Source organism: Artibeus jamaicensis, unplaced genomic scaffold (assembly GCF_021234435.1).
Source record: "Artibeus jamaicensis isolate MK-2021 breed Jamaican fruit bat unplaced genomic scaffold, CSHL_Jam_final scaffold_1689, whole genome shotgun sequence".
Lineage (NCBI taxonomy): Eukaryota > Metazoa > Chordata > Mammalia > Chiroptera > Phyllostomidae > Artibeus > Artibeus jamaicensis.
In genome coordinates, this window is record NW_026522029.1 from 11,398,203 (window position 1) to 11,412,281 (window position 14,079).

The 14,079-nt window shown below is 42.2% G+C and overlaps 1 protein-coding gene across 1 annotated transcript in view; it reads left to right on the top strand.

Annotated features, from left to right (window-relative positions):
- Window positions 1-513: 513 nt before the first annotated feature.
- The window catches only part of OLFM3 (olfactomedin 3), a 150,046-nt gene continuing 136,480 nt past the window's right edge, over window positions 514-14,079 (top strand). The window contains exon 1 of the mRNA XM_037153089.2: window positions 514-820. Coding sequence (XP_037008984.1) covers window positions 752-820 — 69 coding nt within the window. The 5' untranslated portion in view covers window positions 514-751. The remainder of the gene's footprint in view (window positions 821-14,079) is intronic.

A 14,079-nucleotide genomic window follows, 5' to 3' on the forward strand; every position in this document is an offset into this window, starting at 1 on the left:
CATAAATACACATTAACATTAACCTAGTAGATTGTTTCAATAGGCTATTCAAAAATTACAGTGCATATATGCATATAAACGAGCGATAGACTTTGTGCCTTGGACAGAAAATGCACATTGATAGTCTGCTCTGCAAACTTTGTTTAAAGCAAATAAATATGATATCAAGTCCTCTGGCAATGACAGCCGAAGGTTCCAGGCGCTGTGTGTTCCCTAAATCCTGTCTCTAGCTGACTCTTTCTCTGCAGCTCACGTTGCCAGCAAAGGCTGAACAGGAGCTGGAGAGTCGATCCTTGTTTGGTTAACAAATTCCCCGCAAAATATCCCCCCAAGCCCCCAGGAGCCGTAGTGATGTCATATCCGCTGTCCAGGTCTCCACACCTCTCGCAGCGCTCACTCCCTTTCCCCGTTCCCCGGGTCAAAACTTTTGAGGCTGACCGGCCCCAGCGCCGCGGGAGAGAGGGAGGACCCGGGCGCGCGGGGCGGAGGCGCTTCAGCACCGCGGCCAGCGCCCGCTGCAGCCCACCCCGCGGGAGCGCGCCACTCCGACGCCCGCCTGCTCGGAGATGCCTGCGGAATGATCGCCCCCCAGGGCGGCTGCCGCGGCTGCTGCTCCTGCCGCCGCCTCCTCCGTCTCCTCTCCGCTCCGGCTGGCGGGCAGAAAGTGCAACTGGCGAGGGGAAGGTCTCCGCAGTGACACTGGAGTGGCCACGGAAAAGAGAGTGAAGAGGGGGCCCACAGCCGGATCAGAATGCAGGCGACGTCCAGCCTAGTCAATCTGCTGCTGCTGTCTCTGCTGGCAGGATTGGACCCTTCCAAGGTACGGGCAAGGCTTTAACTCTGGTTTGAGATAAAGGTGCAGTAGCAGACAGACCGACCCCAAAAATGCAAATAAATACACCTCCCAAACGGCACGAAAGACGCCTGGCGTATTCGCACTGCTCGGCGATAACAAGGTGAACTACCTACCGGAGGAATAGCTCCTCAAGGTAGAGTCCTGGAGAGGGGGCGGGCGCCGGGAGCGAATGCGAGGTGCCCGGGCAGCGGGCAATGCGGCTCTCCGGGGAACGGGGCTCTTTCTGGCTCCAAGCGCTCCGTGTGCTCTTGGGAAGTCGCTCGGGTAATGCAAAGGAGTTCGCGGCGGAAACAATGCAATTTGTAAACATGGGTTAGGAGATGGTGAACCGTTTCTTTGTTGGAAGCCGAGGAGCGTTTTTGGTTTGTTTTGTTTTTTCCTTTTTTTTTTTCCCCTACCCCACCCCCACGAGCCCGCGGATCCTGGTCAGCAATACTCCCATGGCAGACGTGCTGCGGGCAGTGTCCGAGACCGTGGGGATGTTGCTGGGAACGCACAGGGCAGGGACGCAGAGGCGTCCTCTCCGCCACGGCCGGAGGCGGCTGGAAGGGGCTTGTGTTTCTCCGGCTTCTTTCTTTTCGTTTGGGAAATCAGGGGGCGCCGAGGAAGTTCTCATTAGCAGTGATGAGAAACGGGAAGTGAGAACCCCCTCGCACCCGGAGGGCCCCGGGGAAGGCGAAGGTGTCTCTCTCGGCGCGGCTGAAACTCTGAAAAGCATCCAGCAGCCCTGGGAATTCGGGTGCATGCTAAGCTCTTTTTTTTTTTTTTTGGTCAAAAGGCAGGGGAATCAGGAGAAATGTTTTCAGCGGTGTGGTGAGAAAAGTCTTGATGGTAGCGTGAGATCATTTGAGAGCTTCAGCCTTGTAGGAAAATCTTAATTATCCAGAATAAGAGATAAGGCGTCTGGTAAAAAGAGTATGAGTTACAATTTTTTAAATGATGTTACTTGTTTCACTGGTCCACAGCCATCTGACACAGCAGGACAGAATGATGCCGTGTTACAAAACCGTTCAAAGCTGTGTTTTGGGATATTGTGAAGATCTTCTTAAAGCTTTGCATCATCTCTGTGGTGGAGAGAAATTAAGTTTCTTTTCCTAATTGGCTAGAACTAATTAAGGGGTAACCAAGCATAGTGTAATAGGGTAGCTGACTGGATATTTCTAGGCCTCATACAGTACACAGTGAAAACTTAGAATCGCATCACACATACTTGTAATGATTCCTGTGCACTTTTCGTGTTTAGAGAGACCTGATGGGAATAGAATCATTTTAGTTTAAAGCTGTGTGTGTGCTGACTGAAATCTTCAGTGTGAACGCCCTCTTAGTGATCTTAATGTGATGTTTTACATTATAAGAGACAGCTTGAAAGCATTTACATCCAGGTAAAAAGTGTTGTTTTTTTTTAAATCTTATTTTTCTTATTGCCTCTCGATCTATAGTATGCATTCTGCGGCCGCTATTATTATATTATGCTGGTTAAAACTTTTAAACAAATTCCATGATATACTTCACTTGGAATATTCCAAATATGGAATATTGGAATATTGGTAAAACATTTTTAAAAAAACGAACCTGATCCCTGAGCTACTGCAGAAAAAAAAAAATCTCTCGACTTAAAATGAGTTTGTCATTCTTTGAAATGAATTCAGAAAATGTAGAACTTTACAAACCACTGCATTGTGACTTACTGATACCTTTAATGCATAGAGATATTTCCCAAATTAAAGAGAAGATATTTCTCAAATTAAAGAGAAGTAAACAAAGAGGGGTTTCTGTTAAATATTGAGAGAGGTCCTCCAAATGAATGACCCATTTTTAACAATATGATCTTTTCTGGTATTGATAACCTTTACTTCTGGGTATTCAGCAACCTAAAACTTCCCTGAGACTTCGCTGTGGCTGTTTGGTGTGGCAGAGATGAGACACTGGGGAGGCAAGGTGCACAGGTGAACTTCCCAAGCTGCCCCTTCTCCCCTGTGGACACTGTCACACAACGTGCAGAGAAGATGGCCATTCATCCCACACCACGCGTGACACTATAGAGAACGTTAAAATATTCACACCGAGCGATTTCAAGGCTGTAAAAAGTTTCCGGACCTGGAGACAAAATATTGCTCTAAGAGTAGATAAAAGTTACTTTTGTATGTTTAGCAAACTATTGCTGATCACCAAAGTCTATCACCCCACCCTAATCGCAAATGGCACCATTCAATTCTCAGATTAATCACCCACTAGGTGGTAAACTAGGAATTTTCTCAAATGTTATTGTTGTACGAACTACTCAGAGATTTACTTAGTAAAATTGGCATTCATACTGTAAATTCTGGTTAGTGAAACTGAAATTAAAAATCCAATAACAGATCACCACACAAGACCACAGTTTGGGACAAACAAGAAGTAATTAAGTGATGACCCTTGAAGGTACAGTGACTTTAAACAGCTGATTGCGAACACTAACACACTAGGACTGATATATTTCATAATAACCTGTTAACATCAATGTATTTAAGTAGTCCTCTATGTTATTACACTGTGTGTTTACAGTGAGCGTATTTCTAATCACACATAGGAATCCCGGCAAAACAGGAGGGCTCTTAAAATTGAATCTTTTTTTTTCAGGTATGGGATTGCCACATACACCAAGTATTGTAAACTAAATCTGAGAGAGTGCCTATTGTATCATCATTTACCTGAAAACAAACAGGCCTTCTAACAACAGCACCAACTCCATTTCACAGAACATTGTGTGATGTTTATGTTGATGGTAATTGTCCCTGAGATCGAAACTTACAGAGCTCATATGACATTTGATAAAGTACTTAAGTATCGCCACCTTATGGTAAGATAAGTTACTTGAAACTCAGTTTTATCTTTAAATTGTAAAAAAAAAAAAAAAACCAAACTTCTATATTAATAAGAACTTTTTTGCAGCGCATACTTATTTCTTGCTTTTCTCTCATTTAATACATCAGAAAATTAGCCAGATCAGTATTCTCTTTTGGCAAAGGAAAGCAATTTACCGCTAACTAATTATTTGTATTTTTATAGAGACAGATGATCAATTTTCCTCTCAGAAAAATTATGAGAACTATGTTTCCTTAATTAAAATCTTATTAACAAGTTTCCAGTTCCATTTAAAACTCATGGGTATCACTTCACCTATTTTAAGAGATATTAATTAATTTCATCTGAAATGGAGTATCTCAAGTAGAGGCAATATGCCAAATCATCACTCATTCAGTAAGTTTTTTTTTAAAAAAAAACCTGAAAGCTTGTAGAAACTCAATCATTGCTCAGTGTTAGAGAGCAAGGACATTCTCTGTGTAGGAAGTTCCTGAGGGCGGCTGCTAGAGGGCATCTCTGTGCTTCTAAATGGAAGGAATTGAGTTCAGTAATGACCTTGATAGTACGAAAGGGAACCTTTCCCTTTTACTAGATTTTTGGCAGACCACTATTTGAATGTAATAACAAAATAGCAAGTGCTGCGAATCAGAGCCGTGCATTTCTCTGGTCTGCACTGCTGGGTGAAGAAGGAAGAACGATGCACAGGAGACTGTGCCAGTTCTGAGCAGAACATTTACGCTGGAATCAGACACTTGAGTGACAGTTCAAAGAGGGGGCACGGCCGCCGTGACACAAGACAGTGACTGTGCACTTGAGAGAGGTCATACTTGTGTGATTAAACACATTGCAGAATGCCCTCGCAGGCTCAGGTGGAGAAAGCATTATCTTGTTACCTAGAAATATACTGAAGAATTATCACCACAGGACTGCTCACACCACAGACCTGAGCTGTAACAATGATTCAGCAGTAATCCGCACCAAACTATTCTTTCTATCCAAAGGAACCCAGCCACTTGGAACTCGCCTTAAATGAGACGGTTGCTTTTAAGCCACAGAAACATGACAGCAACTAAATGAATTTCAACAATTATACTGCTAGAGGTTTCTTAGCGTAGGGCACCAAGTATAACTGCCTTTGTGTCTTCGTATTGCGAAGGGAAGTCATCGAAGGCTTACATTGGCTGGAGGTGACTCTCGGACATAAATTGGTTAAAATCCCTACAATTTTAAATGAAAACGACAAAAAGCAAAAACAGGAAGAGAAATAGACGGAGATCGGTATGCTCTGCTTCAACGTAGATCTTAAGTCATCTGTCTTCTCCACTGGATGTCTCTGGATACAGAGACATCCTCTGTGCAGCGAGACCCAGGCAAATGAGAACAGCGAATGGGGGTCAATGGCGCCAGGCCAGGGTCTGCGACTGCGCACCACGAGCCCCGGGAGGCAGGAAGCGAGAAGTCCCAGGCAGGCCCATCGGGTTTCGAAAGAGCAATGACTTTTCTACTCTCCTTGTATCCTGTCCGCCTTGAGCCAATTACATTTTTATTTTGCAGAAAATACTCTTCTCGGTCTTTCTCTTGGCAACTTGAAAAGGTTAAAATTGTACTGCTTTCCTTGATTTAAAAAAAAAAATCACTACGCCCTGGATTTCGCAACTATTCTCTTTAAACTAACAAACAAAATAGACACAGACTCGTAGAGTCAGAGGACAGTCTGACAGCTGTCAGAGAACAGAGGGGCTGGGGGGCTGGGTGAAAAGGTAAAAGGATTAAGGGGGAAAAAACCCTGGCAGACAGGAGCAACAGCATGCTGGTTACCAGAGGCAAAGGGGGCGAGGCTGGTAGAAGAGGGTGAAAGGGACATAAATGGTGATGGAGGGAGACTTGACTTGGGGTGGTGAACACACCATACAACATACAGATGCTGTACTGTAGAATTGCACACCTGAAACCTATATAATTTTATTAACCAATGCCATCCCAATAAACTCAATAAGAAAAAGACTATTGTGACAGTCCGTTGATGGTCTGTTGAGAGGGAAAGCAGGCCAGAGGAACAGAGGGGGCAGGATTCAGGGCCCCTCGTCTCTCACACCCACGTTGCCACTGATCTATGATATATCTAAGAAAGATGCTGGGGGCAGGCGTGTTCTCAATGCCCTCACCTGTAAAATGAGGCATCTACATGTTCTTAGAATTCCTTGCCCAGCTTTAGAATGACTGACTCTCCTATGGTCTGTAGGTTGGTGCCCACCCTCCCCCACAATCCACATGTGGCCCTAATGTCCAAGGTAAACATAGTGAGATATGAGGCCTTAGGTGCCGAGGATGGAGTCCTCATGAATGGGACTAGCACCTTTGCAGAAGAGGCCCCAGAGAGCTAGCTCACCCTCCCCTTCACATGAGGATACAAGGATAAGTCTGGCACCTGGCAGAGGGCCCTGCCCTGACCATGCCAGCGTGCTGATCTTGAACGTCTAGCCCCTAGAATCGTGAGAAGTAAACATCTGTGTATGAGCCACCCAGTCTGGGGTATTTTGTTCTTGCAGCCCCAACAGACCATGATACTCTTCTTAACACTTGGTCATTTATTGACAATTTGCTAATTCTTTCATGGGCTCTGATTTGTAAGATGCTAAAACTTTGTGAGATGTGGCCTGCCCAGGTGGTATTATCAAGCCTTCATCTCCTTCCCCACTCATCATCCTCCCCTCCCCGCACGTCCCCACGTTCATGGGTCATATCTCAGCCTTCTCTCCGTTCATCCATCAAACTTTGCTCCCCCGACAGGATTGCTCATCAGTCTAATGGATCTGAAAGCCAACATGTTTCTTACTTCAGACACTGTCTTTTATTTGATGAAAAAAATCTCAAGTGAAGACTTACTTTTCATATAAAAGGAATTGCTGGTTTACAGAAGAGGTGAAGGAGGTATTTGAGAGAACTGTATACAAAAGGTCCAGTGTATTCATCGCTGACTCATCCCGAGGAGAAGCTTCCTTAAGGATTTTAGATTAGTGATTATTGGAAAACCCTCAATTTTTTGTAATGACAATGCATACAAAGGGGAGATAACGAGATTGGAGAGAGCGGCAGCATAGGAGACAAGACTTGGCATTTGATTTCCTTAACTATCAAAGTATTATTTTACTTAAAAACTTTGGTGGTTGTGCAGTTAACAAAGGAGATATAAAAGCAGAGAGCTGTCCTGAAGGCTGACCTGGGACCTGGGACCTGGGACGACCTGTGCATTCGAGGTGAGGAGGGGCGTACAAATGTGTGCAAGCAAATTATTTCAGAGTGGCGTTCAGACGTGAAGGTGCCGTCGAGAGCTATTGAAACACTTGCTCCCAATGGATTTCATCTCCATTGAAAAGCCAATCATTTTGCTCATAAAAAATACACAAAAATGTTGTTGAGACAATTAAAAGGAGTCTTCTAAGAACATCTATCATTTGTACTTTAACGCCAGGTATTCTGAAGCATGTATCAGGAAACTGTGCCTTCTGCCATCCTCATACCAGGCTTTCAGGTGCATGAAAATAAGTTCAGAAAGAGGATCGCAGCTGTGCTGTGTTCCTGTCATGGCCTCCCCCTGGAACGCCCTTTCTCCCTTCTCCATGTGTCAGATTTGTACCTGTATTTTAAGATGCAACTCCGATGTCACTTCTTCCGCATATCCTTCCCAGACACTCCTCACATCCCAGCAGGAAGTGATCATGATAAACTAAGAACTGCAGGGAAAGAATCGTGTTCTATTTATAACTATAGCCACTGCACTATGTCTGACACTGAACGGGTGTCCCATGAACACAGAAGGACTTGGATTTCTTGCTCCCCCAAATTTGCAAGTGGCCCTGTTTCTACTCACTCTTATTGTACTTGTCCCTGTATTATTTTCAGTGGATATTTCTTGTATTGTGCTGTATCTCTTCTACTAGTTTATAGTAGTTTGTAGTGCAGTTGAGGGCAAGCTCTTCTGGGTCTTGGTCATTATCTTCCCCGTTCCTACCTCGCAACTAGCACAGTGTCTGTTCAGGCAAGGTTTTTAACAAAAACGTCGAATGAACAGGTGAATAGATGAAGAAAATAAACAAATCAAAAAACACCTAAAAAAAGTAAGATCCTGAGTTGAATGATGCACGAATTGAAGCTGTGGTTTTGGTCCAGGCTCCCGCCAGACAACACAGTGAGGGAAGAGAAGTGAGACAGATTTTAAGAACCCTGGTGTCAGGGACTTAAAAGGCATATATCAGGCCCTTTATCTTAAAGAATGCTGCAAGATTATGTCTTCTTACATTTTTTATTAATTTTGTGTCTTACCCCACCATCCTGAGCTCTGTCGCTGACATCAGTGACTGTCTGGGATGCTAGAGCCTTCATGCTCTTGTGAATTATGTGTGGTGTTTCATGACACTGTGGCAATGTTAGTATGTCCTCTTACATTTGGCTGTGTGTCTGTGCCCATATTTATTTGCGCAGCTTTGTAAGTCTGAATATTATATTAATGTTTACTTATTGTTTTGACAGCCTTTAGTGGATGTAATGTTTTGCCTTATTTGGAAAATTAGTATATTGTCTATGTTCATCTCTTTCGAGGGACTGAGTTATTTCTTTCTGGATGCAAAAGTATTCTGTTGAAATTATTCTCTTACTATACATTCTTATATCACCATGTAAAAACATAATACTGGTTCTATATCTGAACTATATTACTGTATGAGCACATCACCTTACAGAATAACATCCAATGACTACACACAAGTATAGGTGTAGTGAAGTTAGACTTATCTAAAGTATAACTTCTAAATGCAATGAGAAATTCAAAATTTTCATACTGAACTTTGTAGCTTAAAATGCTCTGAAAAGAAATGCCAGCCATAATGTTTTTTCCACGGCACAAGTAAGCAGCTATCCAGATGACCCTAAAGGGAGGGCATAAATTAACAGACAATTCTTTTTATTTTTCAAACTAAGTTGAAGGTGATTAAGAAGCATTATCCCATGATGATGAAAGAGCGTGACTAGAGGGAACAATTCCAGATGTCAGGATTGCTTTAAAGAGAGCATTGGCATTGGAAATGTCGATGCACCGGCACCAAGGTGTCGCTGATGAAATATTGCCTTAGAAAGACGCCATCCCTTCTGAGAATGGTCTGTGTCTATAGCACCAGGGAACTGTCTATTCGAATGAGCACCATCGTGGGTATTTCCACTCCTGCGTGTACTTTGTGACGTGATGACTACATCTTAGTGCACATCACTACAGTGCTAAACACACTGAAATAGTATGTGGCTCAAGACCCACTGAAGACTTTTAATTAGATTTATTATTTATTATTTATACCACGCTACAGATATATGCCACTCTTGACAACAAGTTGAATGCTAGACAAGGTCAGAGAATAAAATGACTCTGGTGTGATTGGCATCAACCTTACGGCACTTTGGGGATGGGCAGCAGCAGGTGTATGGAGAGTTTGAAGCTCAGGCCAAAGAGGTAGCTCTTGTCATGTAATGACTCCAAACTGGGCATGAGATAGTTGAGAGTAAAGAATCAGGGGATGGAATACATTTACTCAGAGTGTCTCTCACTGGTGGCAAAGCATCACGACTCTGCTCCGTGCCAGTCAAAGCAAGAAAACACTCCAGGTCCATCTATTTGTCCTAAAGTGGAAGTGGAATAATACTTTAAGAAATTGTGAAATTATAAATGAATGTATGTGTAGCATGGAGGCGAACACGTTCAAGTACAGTTAAAATATAAGGGTTGAGGGGAGATAGGTGCTCCTACATCAGGGATGGAGTGAAGTCTGTAGAGATGAAGGATACACATGGCAGTGTGTGTTTAAGCATTTCAAGGGAAGTCTATTCCCCTACCAACACCACACACACACACATGCACACACAGTGTATTCATTACTCTGAAACTGGTTACCTCTCTGTTACTAACCATTGGCACTCACTTTTAGAACAAGTTCTCTTATTTAGTTCCGCTTATCTTTAATGTCTCTTACCAAGAAGAAATAGAAGGGAAAGGTATAGAAGCATCGATAGGTCCCTCTTTCTTTCTTGACTTGCATCTTAATGTTGCACATGGAGACAGCACTGAAACATGATTGCATTGTTCATTTGTATGTAATCATTGCTTTTGGACTCAACCTAATTAATATGAATTTAAGATATAAAATGAAGGTAAAGAAAGAAAGAAACCATAGCCAATCAGAGTGAATGATGCGCTAATGAGGAAACTGGCAAGTTCAGGGATGTGGACAGAGCACAAAATTGGGAGTGGGAAACTTGTGTGGCTTTAAACCACTAAACGTGTGGTCATCTGTTATAGCAGCAAAAGAAAACCATTAGTCCAGATGATGATAATTAACATGTAAACAAGTGCAAGATAGAAGTCAGCCAAATAATTTACAGCTTGTAGACAATTAAGATGTTATTAAGATTTTAAGATTTCAAAGATTAAGATTTACTAGACCATATGTGGCAATTGCAGTGAGGTTTAAAAATTATAAAGTTGGTAAAATAGAAACAAAAAAGGGCTTATTAGAGAAGACTAATTAGATTCCACATAATTTTTATTGAATTACATGATGGGTTATGGTGTGATGAGTTGAAAATTCCAAGATGCCAAGTGGTTCTCCTTGTTTCTGTCGGGTGAAGTCTGCCCTGAGAGTCTCACCCTCCGTCTAAGAATTGAAGGGCTGCAGTTGTATCTCTCTGCCAGCATTAGACTTTAAAAAGCACTCGATGTCAACTTTCTATGTAGGACTTGTAATCTACAGTGAAAATACAAATAAATTGGCTGCTTTGATTTATTCAGTAAAATGACAATGATGGTTGCCTGTTCCTCGTCAGTCAAATCTGATCCATCAAAGGCACTGGCATGTCCGTGGATGAAAGTGATTTTGTTCAGAGAACCAGTGCTTAACAGAGTTACTGTCAGACACAGGGATGGCTCAGTGATGCTCCAAGAAATAGGAGCCGCCCCTCCTCCTCTGCAGATGAGGGAGATAAGATTGTATTGTTGAGTTTAAATAAAATTTATTTAGGACCGGGATCCTTCCCTCATCCACGAGCTATGCCAGCCAGGGCTGATTTAATTTTAAATAGCTGAAATTTGTTCTTAGCTTTGCAATGATTGGCAATGTGAAGAAAATTATTATTCCCAAAATTGGTGATTCTCAATGATCATAATTATCAGGTGATAGAGTAGTTTATCGACATTCACGTAGTAATAATTTTTCAGTAAATACTCATGTCTGGCACTATTATAGGAGGTGGAGACAAAATAATTTTTTAAAGGGTATAGTTATTACTCTCAGCAGCCCTTCATGCTTTCTACTGGAAGACCCATACGGGTGCACTAGTCATTGCAATGCTGTGTGATATGTTCTATGGCAGAGTCCTGCCTAGGAGACAAGCACGGAATTGACAATGGCCACCCACCAGCTGACGGGGCATAAAGAACATTTCCTGGGGGAGGTGGGGCTCAGAGGATGATCCACTAGGCAGCGATGGGAAGAAGGGATGTTCCATTAAAAGGCAGCAGCCTACGTGAAGTCACAGGGACATAAAATAGCTTTTCCATGCGACTTGAGTCCTTTTATTGTTAATTATACAGGAGGTAGGAGAAGTGGATGCACATGAAAAACAAAGAGAGCTATGGGTGGTCTTGAAATGCTAAGAAAAGCTTTACCTAAACGGTTCAAGACTTGACCTCTTCCTGGCTTAAAAATATTTCTGGACTTCAATTACTTTAACCCCAAAATAAGTAAGCAAAATATAATGTAGTTGTTCTCAGAGTTCTTCAGAGGAACAAAACCAATTGTACGGATGCGTTCTAAATATACGATATAAACATATTATATCCTATATATGAGGGGGGACCAAAAAAATGGAATTATCTTCCGGAGTGCAAGCCCCTTCTGGTACAGGCTTCCCTGCTAGGTGAGTGTTCTAGGAACCCATCTGGATCAGTGGACCAGCTGGTGTTGTTGTGAGAGGATGTGTTCAGTTTCAGTAAATTTTTTGTGAAGATACTTTCATCCTGTTTGCCCATTTCATGATGGGTGATTTACAAGCACACCTGACAACACTACACTGAATGTTCACCAGTTTTTGAGCAAAAATAGTAATGATCCCCATGTTCCACCCTTCCAATTCACCCAATCTCACCCTAAGTAACTTTTTTTTGTTTCCCTGGAGGAAATAGATCCTCAGAGGGAAATGTTTTGCTGAAGTGGAAGAGGTGAAACAAAAAAATGACAAAAACACTCAAAAGGCATCAAAATCGATGACTTCTAGAACTGTTTTGAGCAATGGAAAAGAGTCTCAATATGCATACTGCATCAGATGGAAAGTACTTAGAAGGTGACTGAAGTTTAAACATGTAAGAATGAGTAAAAATTATTTTATAAATAAATTTCAGGGTGTTGGGTCCCCCCTCATATCATGTGTCATACATAAAAATCTTTACTATAGGGAATTGGCTCATGTGATTATCAAGGCCAGTATTTCTCCAGATCTTCATTCAGCAAGCTGGAGGCCCAAGAAAATTGATGCTGTAGTTCTAGTCTGGGTGTGAAAGGCAGCCAACCTATGGGCTAATGATGCGGGTTCGGTCCAAAGCCTGCGGGTTGGAGACCTAATAAGAGCCAGTGTTTCAGTTGGAGCACAAAGGCAGGCGGGGAATCAGTGCCCCAGTACAAAGGCAGTGGGCAGAGGGAATTTTCTCCCACTCGGACTTCGGTCCTGTTCAGGACCTCAACTGATGGGGCCCTGCAGACGTTAGGAAGGGCAATCTGATCAGTCTACCAGTGATTCAAATGTCACACAAAACATCTTCACAGACACACTCAAAGCAACCTTTCACCGCATGTCTGCAACTGGCACCCCATGGCCCCATCAAGCGGACACTTAAAATTACCATCAGAGTAGTAATATATATGCATTTTTTAGATATATAGCTATATATGTAAGTATCTCTGTAGTCTATCATCTATCTATCGTCTATCTTACTATTTGTATCTCTGTCTACCTGGCTAGCCTTGTATCTGTTTTCATAACCGAAATCTAAATTACTGAGAAGAATCCCTCCACTTATCTCAACATAAGACCGGTACGATTTCTTTGTGGTTATGTGTCCCTACCTCATCCACACCAGCTGACCAGGCTCCCATGAAAATCACAACCAAAGATTTTTTGCATTATGGATTGCATCACCGCCATCATTCATGACAATTACCATTATTACTCAATCTTTTTAATTAATGCTATCCTTTGATAACAAGTTTGTTGTTGGAATGAATGGTCTCCTCCAAATAAAAGATCTTTTGCTATGTTTTCACCTCGTTGCAAGATGCTTCTGGCTTGCTTGAAATTTGACATCATTTAAACTTTTAATTATTGATGGTGGCGTATTGATTTCAAACTTTATTGACAAGGTTTTTTTCATGACATAAATTTATTCATTTTGAATTAAGAGAAATTTCCTTTTTGCTTTTCTTAGTTTTCTTTTTCCTTTCTTCTTTCCTTCCTCATTTATCTTCTTTCTTCCATTCATCAAAAAAAATAATAAAATTCCATCACAACATTAAAATTGGAGCCCAAAAGTTCAAACCATGTAAACTGGAGATCCATGCCACAATAAAGATTGCAGAGTAATTACTACAAGCCTGTTATGGAGTCTGGGGCCAATCACCAATTCATTACCTGACATCCATATCACTAGAGATTAGGGTGAAAAATTGTCCCTGTATTTTTAGACTGTCTGCCATGCACCAGTACTAGCAGGAATCTAAGAATTCAGCATTGACTAATAAGACAAAAGCTCCTCCAATCTAATTAACAATAAACAAATAAGCAAAACGTATGTCATACGGTAACACATGATGTGTATTGACAACAAGACAAACAGAAGTGAGGACTGGCATGATGTCGGGTTAGGGACAGATGAAACAGGTCACAAAATAACGGTGATACTTGAGCGATGACATGAAGCAGGTGAGGGAGTGAACTCCACGGATGTCTGGGTGAAGAGAGTTTTGAGCAGAGAACATTTTAGTACAAGTTCAAGGAAGCAAGAGGCATGCATGTCAGGTGTGAGAAAAGACAAGAAGGCTGGTGAACAAGAGAAATGACAAGGAGAAGAACTAGTAGAAAATGACAATTCAGCAGGAGGCTCGAGCATGTGAATCTTGTAAGTGGATTAAAGGGTTCTGAGTGGGATGGGAAGATACCGTGGGCTTTAAGCTCAGATGTGAGATGACAGGATTTATGTCTTCAAGGGATCCCTTTGACTGCTGAGTGAAGAACTCACTTCCGGTGGTAAAGGAAGAAGCAGAGAGACCAGGTGGCATAAAAAAACT